Below are 17,637 nucleotides of genomic sequence, written 5' to 3'. Positions count from 1 at the left end.
ATTTGAATCGCATGAGTTTAGAAAAATCGAGGGGGAAAAGTGTGCCCGGAGTTTGTTTTTTTGACGAAGCATCAGCGAGTTCATAAACACCGTTTTTTAATATGAAACTTCACCTTCTTTTTCACATAAGTACAAATTTATGATTTGGTGGGCAAACAAAATGAGCATAATCATTCATGTTGTTGATAAAAGTAATTAGAAACTTTGTAATATTTTGCAAATTTCTACTGTTTTTTTCTGCAATTTTATACAACTTCTGGACCTTCTGGTACGTTCCCGATTTTATCGTCATGCTTGAGGTACATATTTACGCAGAATGAGTCACTGATGACGTATTTTGTTTTTAAAAGCAAATCAAAATTTTAAAAAATATGTGGTACTCATTCACTCAACTTCATTACACACTTAGTCCTTTTAATAGAACGTTCCTGATTTTTATTATGTTGAAACACAACTTTGAGTTCTTGAGTATCCTTTGGATGTAATATCGACCTTCGAAACTTGACGTTTTACCCCGTAACTCTGGAAATTAAATATCTCGTTCATTTCTTCAAAAATTTCTTTTTGAATTTGAAACCTCGGTATCTCGGAAACATGAGGAGACATTACGGAATGCGTTATGTAGGTTTATAAAGCTGGTTCAGAAAGTAATTTGTTGTGTTTCTCGGAAAGATTTCTCCTCTGGTTTCAGATATACCGAAACTGATTTTTCACTTGTCAGAAATAGACATGAAACAGTCTCTGTATCTTGGAAACTTAAAGAAGTATACTTAAGAAGTAAAGTTTTGGTACTATTTTGGAGGTGAATTTCTGCACGTTCTGGATTGTTTTTGATGATATTTAATATTTTTATGGTAATTAAAGGATAACTAGGAATCAATCTATACACAACTCTTTTTCCAGGTAAATACTTCCCCATTCTTAAGAATATTAAAAATTCTAGAAACCGCAATAAAGGGCTGAATAATTAAGTCCCGGAACAATTCCTTGTAAAAATCAGAGAGAATTTGTTAATTAGTTACTCAGCTAAAGCTAAATGAGTACCTATTAAGACATTTACTTTTGTAACATAGGTAGTACCTACTCATAACTTAATTGGATTCATTATCCACTCATTATCTAGTCTGATTGGGTTTTTAGAGGAAAATCCGCTTTCTTTCAATAAAATGATATTTATTAAATACTGTAACAATAGGTAAAAGCCAGCGTGTGCAAACAGGAGCTTTCTTTCCGAGCATTTTTTCCACCTAGCAAAAACCATGTATGTAAATATCCAGGCATTGCCACAAAGGAATTTCACACATGAATTTATATAACAGATTCGATTCTTAATTCAATGAAATAAAAATGGAGTTGAAACAATATATCTACTTAATTAGCAATTAACATGAGGTGCGCTTCAAACGCTTCTCGGTCTGATTGTCATTCGACGATTTTAAAAGGGAAAAATGAAGAAAATGCATTCGGTAGAGCTACATATTTGGTATTAATAATTATTTTTACGCAACGAATATCTATTCAGAAAGTTGTATTTGCTGCGCTCAAGTATATCTCTCATCCAAAATACACACGCTCATTAACTCCTTTTGTTTCATTTATTTCGTTTCTATTTCCACTAGATGTGTTATAGTTTATTTAGTTTTACATGCAGTTTTGAGCATCCGGTGCTAACCACATGTTTGTAAATATAGATTGAGATGTTTGTCACAGATGAAGTTATTTTTGCATTAATAATGTCGAAGAATACCCACAAATGTAGAAAGTTCTCTTTCCATAACGAAAAAGTAAGGGTTTTCGACTCGACTAGGCATCTTAAATATATATACCTGCCAATAGCAACGACTTATATATCATTATGGAAACGAAATAATTAGGAACTGTTCATTTTACACTCTGATTATTTTTTACGAGGGATATAACAAGGCACGCCATGTGTAAGCGCACAAATCCGTATTTAACATCATGCCAAATGAAACGACCATCATTTTCTATTTGACGAATTTTTCTATAAGAGACTCGGAGGAATCAATTTCACGGTGAGTAACCACAACCACTTTTCGATATTTATTTGGAAGAATTATCGTGAACGAATAATCATAACAATAATGTGAAATCTGCAATTTTTCCATTATATCCGCACTGGTACCCACAAGAAATAATAATTGATTTGGAAGAACAGAGAAAAAAATAAAGGCCACATGAATAATTTATCCAAAAAAGATATCGGGCAATAAAAAATGGAATTGACAGTAATAACGTAACGCCATCACAACGAATCCCTAGGGGCAGTAGCTAGCCTTGGTCGAGCCTCGAGTACCTACCTATCCGACCAGTACCATATAGGGTGTTCGATTTTTACGAAAATTTATCGACAAACCTGTAATAAATATGTCTTTGGGCTAGATTTCATGTCAAGATTTGTACGTGGAAGGCCCGGATTCTTATGCCGTTTAAGATAATTGAATTATTTGCACGCTTAGCTCAGACGGCGAATGGGAGAATGGTACTCGAGGAGATGTTGATGAACTACAAGCAACCAACTTCAGTATTATTTATATTATACAGAAAAATATACAGATCCTACTTTTAAATCAGTAGAGTGCTGCAGTTCCATGGGTTCTGAATGGAATAGTTTCTTAATCGTGAATATTTAAAACCAAATCAATTGATTGAATCAGTTTACAGGGTGATCAATATTATGGTCGTTTATCAATAATTAGAAGAGGTACTGATTTTAAATGAATAAAGAATTTAGCATATTTTCACTCTCGAGTCATAATAGCTGTTCAAACGTTCTTGACTTAAAAACTTCCTGACGAATTTAAGACATTTTTTAAAGTAATTGTTCCATTAGTTCCTGAGATATCGGCACTCACAATTTTAAAAATGGCAAAAAGCAGAAAGTTCTTCCATTGGAAATTATTTAAAAAATTTTAAATTGCTGAAGTGTAATGTTTCGCTGATTTGTATCTGTCTATTAGCCTCGAGCTTACAGTGAATCTGAATATTCGATTATTAGCGTCTAGGATCCTTGGAAATGCACTTTAATCATAAATCTTATAGTTCCAAAACTAAAGAAATTAACTCCTTTGGATATGAGGATTATAGAGCTTTAATAGTTGATTCATTTAGCTAAGTTTCCTATAATTAACCTGAATTACCATTTGGGTGGATTTTGTTCAGAAAAAGTAATAAATATGTGAAAAATAGTTGGTGGAAATCCGCTGATTTAGATACGTTTAGAACCTCGAGGCTTTACACACATGCCTGGAGGGTTAGAAAAGCAGTTAATAATTGAACTAGAGCTAAAAATGACTTAAAAAATGAAATAAATTATTTATGAAACTAAAGAAATAGAACGGAGGATATAAATCACGATCAAAAAGAATAAATTAGAGGAATTAAAACATTTTAAAAATGGGACTATTTCAGGTATTATTTAGGTCCTCTCGCAACCCTTAAGGATTTAAAGACTAAAAAAGAAGTTTAAACATCTTTGATTTAAATATTACTACGTAATGGGAACTGACCAATCTGGGTTTCATTTTAGCCCTTTAGACCTCAAACAAGAGTTGGAAGGCTTGAAACTACCTTTTATAGAACCTTCACAAAAGTGTGACTCAAAGAGAACTTATGTCTGGTGGTATGGGGTCTAGACATGTGGCCTATACAAAGTATGAAGCAAAGATGGTCGGGAGTCAAAACTGTTATGAAAATCAGGAAAACGAGCAATATAATGTATACAAAGTTCGTTTCAAGGATTCAATGGAAATTTATTATGGAAACTAAGTTCCTGCCCTGGAGAATTTCCAATAACTTCGTAAATTTGGGTTTAATGCGCTTTTGAGTAGGTACATACACATACTGAATATATATATGTATATTTACCTTAATCCTCACAGACAGAATTATTACTATAAAGGTTATAAGTTTTTTATTTATCGGTCTATTCAAAACTAAATTGTTTTCACAGTATTTCATAGAATAATCTCAAATATTGAGAATTTATGATGTTTTGTCATAAATGACAGGCAATAACTGTCAAACAACCAAATTGACCATGGCAAGGAGAATTACTAATCAGTGCAGACCATCATAAATTTCCTCTTTATTTAATGTTATGCGAAATAAGGATGAGATTCCTAATCTAAATAAAATTACCGGATAAATAAAATTTACCTAAATACTAAATTACTTTTACCTTTAATTGACTTTAAGCAAGTGGTAAAAAATCCCTGACAAAAACTCCCCCTCGTGTGCTATCAGGCCCAACTCCCCCACAATTTCGTCATTTTGTCCTTTAAGTTCTTTTAGCAGCCACCGTAATGAAGGCAAAAGTTATTAATTATTGCTACAAATTAATTTAAAAATTAAATCGCGCCGGTACCGACAAATGAGAAACAAACATAGCGGCTACATTCTTCTATATACGCGTCGTGCAGACTGGCAACGAGGTCCACCAAGTGCAAGCTCTTGATCGCGCTTTTACGGTATATGCATCAGGAGCTTTCAGCTGTTGTGCTTTCGCTATCACTGCTGTTGAAGAGCGAGACAGTCCACGAGGAGCGCAAGAAAGTTCCTGATGAAAATTCTGTGGGTGGGAGCGAGAAAACTGAATAAAAAAGAATTGTCCATTGCCGGAGGGTTAGGGGGTGGTGGGTGTGGGAAAGAGAGCGAGAGAGCAGGAAAGACAGGGAGAGAAGAGGGAGCTTTCCCCTATTGAATGAGTTATGCGTCTGAAAGAGCTTTCTGTACCTCTCTGAAATAAGGATGGACGGTGTCTGGATGCTGCGGCGCTGGTTATTGATCCACGTATAAAAAGGAGAAATTGTCCAGAAAGTAAAAGCTGAGTTTGTAGCTTATGAGAAGACATATCTCCCATTTTCTGACATTAAAACGTTTTACATTCCGAAACTGACTCAATTGATCCATAGATCCCCATAAACGTTTCCTTCATTTGTCAACAACTTGAAATTGACCGTGAAATAGGCTGGATGATGCATCTATTTTTTTAAATCCACAATTTCTTCATTACCATTTGTTGTTATCGAATAAAATGGGTGTATGATAATTAGGGAATGGGCGTCTTCATTAATAAGCAATTTTAAAAATGACGACAATTGAATAACATTTGAAGTTTATCTTAGAGTACGTACCTACCTGCGCATTATTTTCAAAGAAAAATGCATTTCAGAATCAAAATTTCATCATGGTCCGGGCTACTTCAGGTGCTTTCCATCTTGAGAAATCCTGAGTGTCTTGTACAACCGATCATTAACTCAATATGCTTATAATTATTATTAGAATAAATACACATTTTAACAGGAATGCGAATTCAGACCTTTTTTGCCTGAAAATCACGTCCAATTCTCAATAAATGTTTTCAACGATGTTCCTATTAATGTGAATATCAAAATGTGATAAGCGATTATAACTCGTATTTTTGATAACGCCTATATTGGAGTGAACTGGACTTATTGTCCACACTTTTCATATGAAAAACGTTCCCATCAGTATAATGTCTTTATGTGTGGACCTCAGAAAGCAGCTATGGTACAAAGGTACTGTGTCGATTGTGTAACACCAGGGTAGGCGATCGAATACCGGCGATGATTAAGAGATCCCAGCATTCCATACAGCATCCCAAGATTATTAACTCCTGGTTCTTGGGGAAACAAGACTCCTATATGGGAAAATTGTATTTGAGTGTGCCCGTTTATGTTGAAAGGTTGATTCAGTAATGGCCTTCTCTCATACCTCTTTTACGTTGACGTGCAACAGGGCAGCAACTGTGCAGAGGCTCTGCGGTTAACGTGAGAGAAGGTAAGAGAGTTTTGTCATTAGGAGTCATACAATCTGGTCAGTTTAGGTTTTCAACAGTCTCCTTAGTGGCCACCTTCTCTGGTGTCCTTGTGTGCTTCTAGGTGAGAGGACCACAGAAGGTAGCCATACCACAAAGGTCTATGCAATAACAGTTCAATATCGGGGTAGGCATCATAAAGCGTCGTGTGCAGAGCAACTTGGTTCTTGAGGAAACTGGATTTATGTAGGAGAAATGTGTATGCGTGTGCATTCTGCAATATGTAAGTGCACTGAAGAAGACAGTCTTCAGCTATTCATGCTGTTCTCGGGATATACATAAATACGTAATTAGAGTATTCTGATCTTAATTTCCATTCAGTTCTCCACATTAGAAATCAGGGAAAAAGAGATAGAGGGAATATTCAGATAACGGGTCATTGCAGACTTTTAGCCAGAGATTGCTGCAAGGCCCTGGAGACCCAAGGAGGGTTTGTGAATCACCGATGGAGGATGAGAAAGCTTATGCCGAAATATGAGGAATCTTATATTTCCACCATTGAGCGAATACCTGTATCAAAGAAAATATTTACAACGATGTCCACTGCGTCTCTGTTTGGATCCGGGTTTGCGATAGCAACATTGAAGGCGCCATCATACAGGCGGCCTTCAGAATGGCTAAAAAAAGTAACATAATCTGCAAAAAGTAGCATAGGGATGCATGGGAACTTATTTTGTAAACAGAAATAATGTGCGAATAAAATCGTATATTACATACAAAAAATTATGTCCTTTGAGGGGCTTTGGCGTGGATGTTCAACGAATGATTAAGCTGGATGTGTTTCGCAAACCATTTCGTTGAGTACTTTAGTCGTGGGAAAAATTGTCTACACAACTCACTGAAAAACTTCTTAACACAGAAGTGTGAAATATTGCATTATAAATGTTTCGTTTGAAAAAAAGCTATTATCAGACCTTTTTTTTTATGAAAATTTCAGTCAAAATCTCAACCGAACATTAACAGTATTGTGATATCACTAAAAACCAAACCTTGGAAAACTCATTTCTTTTCTAGTCTGCTATTGGCTGCCAGCAATAATAAAAACTACCCTAGATTAGGCCAACTCTTTCGAAATATTTGGGATCTGCTTTTAAATTATATGCCAAAATAACATTAGTATAAAATGAGGAGGTTTGTCAAAATTGTTTGATTTTAGAAAAGTCCACACTTCATAAAAGCTAATCAGGCTTTATATAAATCCTTTACATTCACCACATTGTCAAGGAACATAAGCAATGAAATGCTGGTTTAAAATTTTCATTTCTCAAGTAATTTTCAACTTTAGCCTTGGAAAATCTCTAACTCAGGAATTGTATAACTGCGAAATCGTGGAAATTGTTCCCCAGCTGTAAAAGATTTCATATTAGATTAGATATGATTATGTATCTACATAGATAGTTGGAAGATATTTAGTATAGAAATATACTTTGGTCCACAAGTATCTGAAGTAACAGGTGTTTTCAAAAATATCTTCTTGAATAACAAAAATTCTAAAAAAGAATTTACAATGTTACTGTAAAGGAGTCTTAAATAACTTAAATTATAATTAGTATATTAATACATATTAGAAAATATAATTTTAATTTGCTTACCGGGATTCCCGTACTATGTCTCTCTCTTTCAATTGTGATATCAACGACCTTTTCCTACAGCAACTCTTTCAATTTACAGTCAATTATTTGTCATTATGCCACTTATCAGTGTCACTGTCATTTGAGTGTCACTTTTCCTTTCAAAATTTACAACGCCATTTTGTGAAACCTTCTAAAGGGAATTTTAAAGACCCACAAATTATTTAATTAAAGATTTATATAACACGTTTACGGCATAATAAGATGGGTACTCTATCAAGTAACGTTTCCTTTATTCCTACAAGTTCGAAGGTACATATAATATACTTAATTTCTTAGTTAGAAAGCTGTTTAATTACAAAAGGTATCAAATCATTTCCTCATAGATTCTAAAACCACAGTAATATCCTATTTCTTTAATTGCTTAATAAATAACACTTGTAATTAAGCAATCCAATTGTACGGTTCTGTTTCTAATTTGTAACTAACTATCCAATAATATGTTCAATTATCTATCTTAGTTCTAGTTCATAAAACTTTTGAATTATTGTGAATGAGGTCTCACATACTATTTTCTAGGTGCCAAGTTTCACTTTATGAGCTGTACCTCACATTCTTATCATAGAAATAAATCAACATCAACAATCTTTGTTTCAGATTAACTTAATAAGCAAGGCATACTCATGAGAAACAGGTCTGTTGCCAAGCAAGTCACCAGATACTAATTTTAACTGATATTCAAGTCTAAATAAGTATTTTTGATCTTAGTACTCCTTATAACGATTAGAAATTAACTTCTCTTATTGCTCTCTGTATGTCGGAACATTAGGATACTCAATATATATCCTATACCTACGTTTACAAATTTACTTGCTTTGGTTCTTCAGTTTATTCAAGAGAGTTGTTACCTGTGATGGCTACTCAAGAAGATCGCACTTTGTCAGCTGGGATGTCCTTTCCTAAATGGATGAAAAGCAAAATGAATGACAGGTAAGTGTGGATGATTATATCGGTATAACATCTCCCTACTTGTCTTTGCCTTGTCCAAGAGATAATTTGAACTAATCCCTTTTTAAATCCATTATTTTTCCACTTAAGTAAGTAATACCATTGAAATAATGTAGTTACGATGAATCAATCTTCTAAAAAATACTTTCCTGAAAGATTAAATATCAGAATTTCCGTTTTTCTTAAAAAGTAATTCTACTGATTTAGAAGTGCTTTGATTGATACATAATCCCAAGTATAATCCGTTATGATCCACTGAATTATTATACCTTATTATTTGTGTTTTTTCAGAATTTCCTAGATGTTAGGTTAAAGGTTTGTAGGTAATATTGCAAATATCTATTATGACATAAATAGTACTGGTCCATTGAAACACTTATTGTAGTCCCTTGTATAATGTACTCACGTAGAAAGCAGGAAAATTAAACCTTGATTTTTTTATTTAATAAGTAATGGCCTTAACCAAGCTTGCCAACAAGTCTCTGGTATTAATAACCAATTATTTATGCGTTGCAACTTTAGTTTATTCTGGATTTTATGCCAATTTTCTAATTTGAGTTCTCAAGCAAAATGGCATGTAGCTAAGACGTAACATTAGCCTCTCAATAAGACCATCTGGTACAACCAAACTTATTGCACAATATTCAATAATTATGGTTGTGAAAGGTGTGTGTGCACATTGACATATTAGAATAATTCAGAATTTTGACCTCTACGTTTTAAAGACGTATTATATGTGAGTCAAGAGCTTAGTTTGTTAAACATTGTGGATCCGGTTTGGTCCAGTATTAATACATCTTAAGTATTCCTATTCAAGATAAATTAATTTTAAATAGACAGTTTTCTAGGCTAAATTGTTTAAAACACTCGGAAAGGTGTATTGCAGATTTAACCGCTCAACCTGCAAGGTTCTGCTACTATTATTCTTTTTTGCCTTGAAACTGAGTCCATTGTCTTCTGATTATTTTCCAGTGAATAGAAATATTGTTTTTGCACCATTGGTTAATTTTTCTTTACTATGTTAACTTTATATCAACCCCAAAGATAACGAGAGGAGTCATATCTGCTATGCGCATAATTTGTTTACACACCTACTTCATTAAATAATTAGCAATTCATTTAATATTTAATCTCAAGGTTTTCATATGTTAAAGGTTTGTTGGTGAAAATTCAAAATATTCTGTATGTTGTGAGATTCATCGAATTGGGTTTGTTCACGTTGTGCAATAACGCTGCGTATTGTTATGACCCCAGTTGCTCTTTACAACTTATTTGTGCAACTTAAACTTGTTCATTTCTTTTACCCTATAAGCAAAAATCCAGTGGAATAAAATTGGGAGATCTAGAAGGCCAATTTCGTGGACATAAGCGCCTAAATCAACAGTTGTTAAACGTTTCAAAGAGGTCCATTGTTGAATCCTGGCTGAATCGATCGTGAATCACCTTGTATATCTGTACTTCTACATAACTAGAATCGATTGAGGGAAATATGTCTATATCTGATCGTAGAACCAGATTGAATCTCCCGATGTATAATATGTATTCGTGAATCCCAGTACAATTTCATTTCAATCGATGGTGTCATTAACCTTTCAGATCCTCCCTTAAGGTGCGTTCTCACGAGTTAGTTTTTGCTGAACCATTAAAGTTGATCAATAGAAGTAGAATGAATATATTCCGGGGACTTTTGTTTTAAAAGAGTTGTTCAAATTTTTAATGTATTATTAAAATTTGATTGACTAATTTATGCAAACTTTTTCTGTTAAGGAATTTACTCAATCGTGATTCGTTCAGACTTGATTGGTCAAGAAATTTGATTAATCGCAAATCGCTAATAAGTTAAAGCTTTTTTGAAGCGTAGGAACGTCAAAGAAGTCAATTTCGCATAAATCAATCAATTCTAACATTATGGTTCTTTCTTCTGTGCTTGTTTGAAAAGTGAGTATTAAGCGACAGATAGAAATATGGATAGATTTAGGGCAATAGAGAGGTAAAAATACAAAGACAAAGTTGAGGAAAAAACTTTTAGGAGGTGTATTATCAAAGAAATTGATGTAAGCAATCCTGTTACAGGCTGACGTAAAAAATGAATCTTCTATGGCCAAATATCTATTTTCAACTTACAACTTCAGCTTTGGTGAAAGTCGTTTTAGTGTTACAGTGTCTTAAGAAATTTGAACAGGGGTTTGTAACATTTCTTCAGACTTTTTCACATATGATTTCTATATTCTTATTCGCGAATGCTAGTTAATTTGGTAGATCTATTAGAATCCATTTCATTTACCTAAAATTAACGCGTCTTACTTTTTTTTATCATGCCAAGTAAAACGTTTCGCAACTTGGTCAACAAAACTGTTAATATTTTCACAAACTCACCAACTTAACCATTTGACTTTAATTTGATAGTGCAATAACGTGATCAATCTCTATTGTAATGTAACGCACAACAATTCAAGTGGTATTCAACTCTTGTTGATCACTATTAATCGCTCAACAAAAAACGATTCGTGAGAACGCGCCTTTAAATTTAAAATATAATGCTTACTTGCCCTGTTACCAGTATTTTCTATAATAATCAGTTTTTCAGTATGTATTGGCAGTGCACATTTGGGAGTCACGTACTTATTTCTCTTTTTAATTGATATTCTGTTGCCAAACTGTTGTCACAGCATTGTAAAATTCTAATTCTAATAGCTGTAGGTAGATATATTTTCGGCTTTCTTGCCAGATACTGAAACTTCGAAATACTCAAAAAACCACACCTCCATATTCTATAACGTCCTCATACGACGTATGAATACAAAAGTGGGCTAGACATGAGGAAGTCATCGTCATGTGATGCTTGACCCCTTTGTTATATTTTGCTGGGATTGACCGGTTGCCAAGTCCAAACGATTTACGACGCCTCGTGTTTTTATTGGCCCTGGTGTGGCTAATGTTAATTGGCAAACATTCACGATAAGGTATGCAACAGCAAAATCTTGGGCATTACAACATAAATATCACTTTTTTCCTCGAAGATTTAGACTATGTTCTTTTCTTATCAAGCCGTATTGTGTTTACGATTCTCGAGTAGCTTTCTCCAATATTATGTTTTGTTGTCCCCACAGTTTAACCAATAGCAGTGTGGTAGGTGATAACCTTTTCTATCTAGCGATTTCCAGGCTGTCTGCATTATAATAATCGCGTTTTTAAGTGGAGTTAATCAAAATCACGAGCCTCCTACGTTCAGATGAATATTCTTAATGATAATCTCGGTAGGGTCATATTTGGACTCATGTTGTGAACTTTAGGATTTAATCGTTTTTATGCTTCGTCGTCTGCGAAGGTACCACAAAAATTTATCGCCCGCTTCATTTGGAATTTTAATATCACCCATTTGTTGCATGACTATCAGATACATACTATAATGAAATATATAAACGTTTACAAATCCTTCAAATGTCTAGCCTGGTGTAAACTATTAAACACTTGTAGTGTGTACTTCATAGAAAATTAATAACCATGATTATCATTCACTGACATTTCCTATTTTTATTCGTTGCTAATAGTGTTTCTAATAGGGTTAAACAGACGCTCCCAAATATCTACCCTTAATGGCTTTAAATATCAATTTTATTGACAGAATTGATAATTTCAGCATCTTTTGGAAATAGGACGTTATTAAAATATCAGGATCTGGGTAACAACAATTTGATAAAGTGTTTATTGTCTTTCTGCTGTTTGATATAAAGCTCAGTAAATATTCCTGAAGGAAAACAATGTTTCGAAAGGTTTGATTTTGTGTCGAAGGAGAGTGCGGGGTGGTAATTTTCAGGCAGTTTTATCTTGCTGTAATTGAATGTGAGTATGGTCATTGTTTCACCATGTTATAGCCTCATTGCGTAAAGATTTAGTCAAGGATTAAATAAATAAATTCGGTCAAAAATAGGAGAAAATTGTAGCAAAATTGCTACTAGTTGAAATATTTCCTCTAGTTAATTTCTGGCACTGCTTGAAATTGCGAGATAATTGCAGACGCAGATGCCATTGATGGAACGTTGTTGTTTTGTTTTCAAAGCTTACTTGGCAAAATTGATGCCCCTCGAGGGACTAAGATTTTAGGTCTGTTCTAAAAGAGATTTTGAAGATTTGCAAGTTCTCTTTTCAAACCTCTTTGGAGATTTTCTTTGAGGCGAAGCTTAGCTAAATTAAAAAATGTACCAAATTGCCTACTAAACAATGTCTGAATTGAATTGAAACACATACAAAAACTTACATTCGCCTTGAAGAGAACGAATTCCGTTAGGATTAATTTTTTTCATGATATATAAAAATGTGAGTCATCTTTGAAACTAAATAGATTAAATACGGAATCATTTAGCGTTTTGTTACTGGCTCATTAGCTTAGTGGTTAGAGCGCCGCACTGCTGATTCAAATGTCGGAGGTCGTAGGTTCGATTCCTACATGAGCCCATATTTCTTTTTTTAATGGCAAATTATAAATTCGTTTTCTTTTTATCGTATATATGTATAGATATTTTCTACATGCCATATTCAAGTTCTTCTTCCTAAGTAATTTGAATTTTGCAAGCTTTCAAGTAATTAAAAAATGTCAATTTTTAGAGGCCTAGGCCAACTAGTGGAGACAGATCGTTTTAGGCAAATATTCATTTTTTTGTGGTACAATTTCACCATACCCGGCAGAAGTGTGTAAAATATGCTAAATCAAAGAGTTCAACATAAATGTTTCGTCATATAGCAATTGTTTGGTATTCGTCGATTCCCGAATGTGTAAATTCAGTTTCACATACAATTTACATCAAATAACTATTCAGTTTCCTAACTGATAACAAAGTAATGTTTGGAAATTCCAATTTTGTAACGATATACCTATGGATTTTCCAAAATAGGATCAAATTCCATTGTACTTGTATATTCCTCTTTACAAACGTTTACTTATTGTGTGCAAATCTGTTGTTGTGTTTGAATTTTGACCTTTTCAATCACTTTACTCCATAAAATTTATGTTGTCTTGAACTTAACCACTGCTTACTTCAGGTGATCCCCTCCTGAAACCTTGCAACCTCAGAACTTGCTAGCCCTGCGCTGGGATATGACTAAATATATAGAAGTATCTGGACATTTATTATTTAGCCTATAATAGACTAAATAATAAAGTTTCAGAATTAGTGATGTTATAGTCTTTTTAATTAGAAATCTTGATAACTAGCACTGAAAAGTATACAAGGTAATTTAGATATCAAAAGTAAACGTCTCTTTGAGCAGGTTACATTTAAAACTATTTAAGACCAACACGGAACGGAACATAATGAATATGTGCTCCGTACCACAGAATACGTAACTCGAATTAATCTGTTTAGTTTGTGACCGTATCAATATTTTCAAGTAATTATAACTAATCTGAAAGAAAAATCTCAAATAAAACCGTACTAAAACACAATTGAAATTGGAACAAAAGGAAATGGAAAAACGAATATTTTTGTCTAATTTGCCATTAGCAATACATAGCTAATTAGATATCTGCGTTTCATAAAAAAAACTGTAAATTAATAATATAAATACTGCCTTCTGACGTAGAGTTCGCAGTGTTTTGCCCTTCACAAATGATCAACATGTACTGTTTCCATATATCCAGAGACAATAGTAATAAAGAACAAAGTATTCAGGTTACAAAATCTCGTGAATGTGACGTCAAAAATTGTAGTAGTAAATAGATGAAGAAATATGGTTTGTGAGCTGATTTCTTCGCCTCCAGTTTCACGTCATCGCTAACCTATAATTGGTTTGGGAATTGGGGTCAGCTAGTGCCCCCCACGCCCTCAAATCGTAAAAGTTTCAGGGGAAAAAGCTATATACATGATAGTAGGAGGTGTAAAATACTATGCAGCAGACGTCAGTAAATGTTTTCTGTTTTGCTCATATGTTATGCGCATTATACAATCACCATAATATTATTTATTTACCTACTTATTGTTGGTATGTTGTCTTTTTTTAATTAAATGAAGGAAATCGTAACTCAGATATAACGTGGCAAAGTCAGAAAAGTAATAAAACTATGACAATTTTAGCACCTTAATCATAATATAAATTATTATCTGATTAGTACTAATTGCAACTAATATTTTCAGCCAGCAATACCGTTCTACACTTATCGAGGTCGAGCCTATGTGGTACGACCAATCAGAACTCTCATTGACGTCAGTACCTGACTGATAGTGACGACACAACCACGGCTGAGTTGCCTTCAACTTAACTTATACATTTCATTATTTGTTTGTCGCTATAACTTGTGGTTGTCGGTTTTATTTGGATTCGGTCTAATAGCGCGTTTCGGGAATATTGCATCACTTTTTCCATTTTCTGCAAGAGCGCCCCAGAGAAGTTTGTTGGTGTTTCCAGGCAGGTTTCCAGGGCCGTCGTCATGGTGTGGTTTTCTACCTATTGCACTCTTTCCACTAGGTAGGCAAAATCAGTGAATACTGGAACTTTGATAAGAAGAAACTATTACCTTTTTGTAATTAAGTTTTGTGTGGTTTTAATGGTGTGTTGTTTAACTGATCCAACGCAGCAGAGATCAGAATAATTTGTCTTCAATTTTTAGGAGAAATTGCTAGGGCGATATTCGCTAGAATGTTGTAACAAATTACTCAAGAAAGATCAAAGTTCTAAATAATTTGTGCCAAAATGTTTTTTTTTTTTTAATTAAACTTTCTGGAAAACTATTTCTCCCCCTTTATTTATGTACCACATATTCTTGCGATCTGTGCCAATATTTTCTGCGGCGGAGCCAGTTTCATTTTCTCTTTCTTCGTGTTTAAATATAACATCTCATTGTTCGACTTTCAATTCCATCGTAAGTGAAGGACACGTCAATGCTCTGAAATTTTCATTGGAATCTTCTTGGTTTTTGTTATTAACTGCTTAATTGTACCACGTGAAGGATAAACGCGGTAAAACACTTAATGACCAGGCATTTAAATTAGACGCGTGATTCCTCAATGATGGTCTGGTGATTTTCTAGAACTCTGATAACCGGGTGGTCAACTTTGTTTATTTATTTATGAATGAATTTCTGCTGTGCGCCTGATATTAGCAGAAAATTCTTGGAAACACTTCTGTTGCAGTTATCTTTTATTAACTTATTGTGTTTTCGGAAATCAGTGTGCAACAATTTAACAGCGCATTCTACTTCTCTGTAATTTTTGAAATATTCAGTTTAGGGTAGTTCAGGTTACTTTGACAATTTTTTAAACTTCTATTATGCAGAAATGATTCACATATGCGAATTCGCCTTTTTTATTAAAAAGTCCACTTTGCGTTTTATTTTCTGTGATTATTTTATATGAATCAGTAGCATTTTGAATGTGAGGCAATTTGATACGCTTTAGGAAGCCCATGGCAATAAGTTCCTGAATATGACTTTTTATAATGTAATATTTTCTCTGATTGACATCTCAACTCACTGTTATTGAAGTTTTTTGATCTTTTAAATAATGAAATGAAACCATAAGATTTGTAAATCAAATTTAAACTTGGAAATTTAGTGGATTTCATGGTAGCAATTCCAGCATTGGATTTTCTATCTGGAATTTTAATTTTTTTGGTTTAAAAAACCATGAAATGAAGCTTCAGAATTTGAAATCCTGACATAACTTGTAAATTTTCGACAAATCGTAACCATAATTAATAACCAGTGTTTCATTTTGTGATCTGAAATTTGGAAATTTTTTGTTTAAAAAAACATGAAGCGGAATTTCACAATTTTAAATTTTCACTTAAATTTAAGAATTTTCTATCTAATATTGATCTTAGTTTCAACAAAAAAGGACATCAAGGTACAAAAAGTTAAAAAAAATTGCTAATTTAAGACTGAATTCTAAATTCTATAGTTTCACTTCTTTATTTAAAAAAGTTTAAAAATACTAATTTTTAACAATTACTTAGACTGTTTTAGTGATTTTACTTCGTAGTCTAGAGGGTACAAACTTCCAAACTTCCGGCCAGAAAATAAAATTCTGCAGGTTATAACCTTTATATCTTATTTGCGAAAATCCTTGTTTTAATAAACCTTTTGTTTTTCCTGCAGATTGGATTTAGACCAGAGCACGTTTTCTCCCACAGAATTGGATGACAGCTTCATGCACTATTACCGGCACCCACCGGTCAAAAATGATCCCAAAATGGCAGACACCAAAGTGGTGAAAGCATCTCCAGCACCAGCCGTCAAAGTTGACTTTTCCAATACCTCCAGTGGCCAGTTCGTAAAATCGCGACCAAAAGGCACCGACGACGGCTTCAAGAGCGAGGCTTCGCAAGTGGGCAGCAATATCCTCAGGGTTGCCAATCAAATCGTATCTGGGAAACCTCCCAGAGGTAACACACCTGAACCTGCAGAGGAGTGCGAGCAACTTTTGTCCAAGTTCGACCCCTATAGAAGAAGAGGAAGCAAGTCCCTTCCAGCCTCCCCTCTTTCCTCGCCGAAAAGCAAGAGGAGGATGAACAAATTCTTTACCAGCCCTTACGTCGAGACTGATAAGTCTAAGGGGTGGATATTGTCCAGTTTGTTGGCCAAAAGGGAGATTTCACAGTCGATGGGCTTTATTGGGGAGGAGAAAAAGGAGGAGTTGGAACGAGCGTCGTCTACATTAAGTGTTGATGAACAGGTTAATTCCAGTAGTAAACTGATGAATCAAGTTTACAAGGCGAAACCCTCTGAGTTAAGGGAGATGAACTTCTGGTCGCCCACATCCATGTAATTAATACATCTCTGCTACAACCAAGAATATTTATTTTTTTGACTATACGTTGAAAATTAGTATTAGCGTGCTGTAATACATATTTATCTAAGATCTTTGAATAATTATTATCTAATAGGAGTAATAATTAATTATTATTAAATTTAAGTGAGCGAGTTGATGTTGTGAACGTTGTATGATATGAATGCACATTCGGGAGTAATAAAATACTTATTTCAATACTGACATTGTTTTTTTTTTGAGGAGGATGGGCTTCTTAGGAACCACCGGACAGTTGCTAGAACTTTAAGAGTTCTCGTCACTCTATTAATTTTTTTTTAAATAGAGACTTATGAGGATCTTTGAAACTTTCGGGGAAATTTGCCCTCGTAACTAACTCTAGCCACGATAGATCATCATACACGTTCGGTTATTTTACGAAATAACAGAAATGTTGGAG

The 17,637-nt window shown here is 34.0% G+C and overlaps 1 protein-coding gene and 1 non-coding gene across 3 annotated transcripts; both read left to right on the top strand.

The window, feature by feature from the left end:
• Window positions 1–7,587: 7,587 nt before the first annotated feature.
• LOC136412850 (uncharacterized) lies at window positions 7,588–17,419 on the top strand. Of its 2 annotated transcripts, XM_066396049.1 has the most exons (3): window positions 7,588–7,743; window positions 8,089–8,421; window positions 16,529–17,419. In XM_066396049.1, the coding sequence occupies exons 2-3, from the start codon at window positions 8,345–8,347 to the stop codon at window positions 17,196–17,198; spliced, it is 747 nt and encodes a 248-aa protein (XP_066252146.1). In that variant the 5' UTR covers window positions 7,588–7,743; window positions 8,089–8,344; the 3' UTR covers window positions 17,199–17,419. The 2 variants fall into 2 exon arrangements, with proteins under 2 accessions (XP_066252146.1, XP_066252147.1); XM_066396050.1 differs by lacking the exons at window positions 7,588–7,743; window positions 8,089–8,421 and adding an exon at window positions 14,647–14,901.
• TRNAS-GCU (transfer RNA serine (anticodon GCU)) lies at window positions 12,815–12,894 on the top strand. Its single transcript is given in 2 exon segments — window positions 12,815–12,851; window positions 12,858–12,894. It is a non-coding gene; the product is annotated as a tRNA-Ser (tRNA).
• Window positions 17,420–17,637: the final 218 nt, after the last annotated feature.

The sequence above is a fragment of the Euwallacea similis genome, chromosome 13 (assembly GCF_039881205.1).
Source record: "Euwallacea similis isolate ESF13 chromosome 13, ESF131.1, whole genome shotgun sequence".
Taxonomy (NCBI): Eukaryota; Metazoa; Arthropoda; class Insecta; order Coleoptera; family Curculionidae; genus Euwallacea; species Euwallacea similis.
The sequence above is the reverse complement of the archived record's forward strand: the minus strand, read 5'-3'. Positions and strand labels throughout refer to the sequence as shown.

Excerpts from the sequence above, each read along its gene's own strand:
- LOC136412850 (XM_066396049.1), top strand. The coding sequence starts at position 8,345 with ATGGCTACTCAAGAAGATCGCACTTTGTCAGCTGGGATGTCCTTTCCT. Across the intron at positions 8,422-16,528 it reads AAAAGCAAAATGAATGACAG|ATTGGATTTAGACCAGAGCA; the intron begins GTAAGTGTGGAT and ends TTTTTCCTGCAG.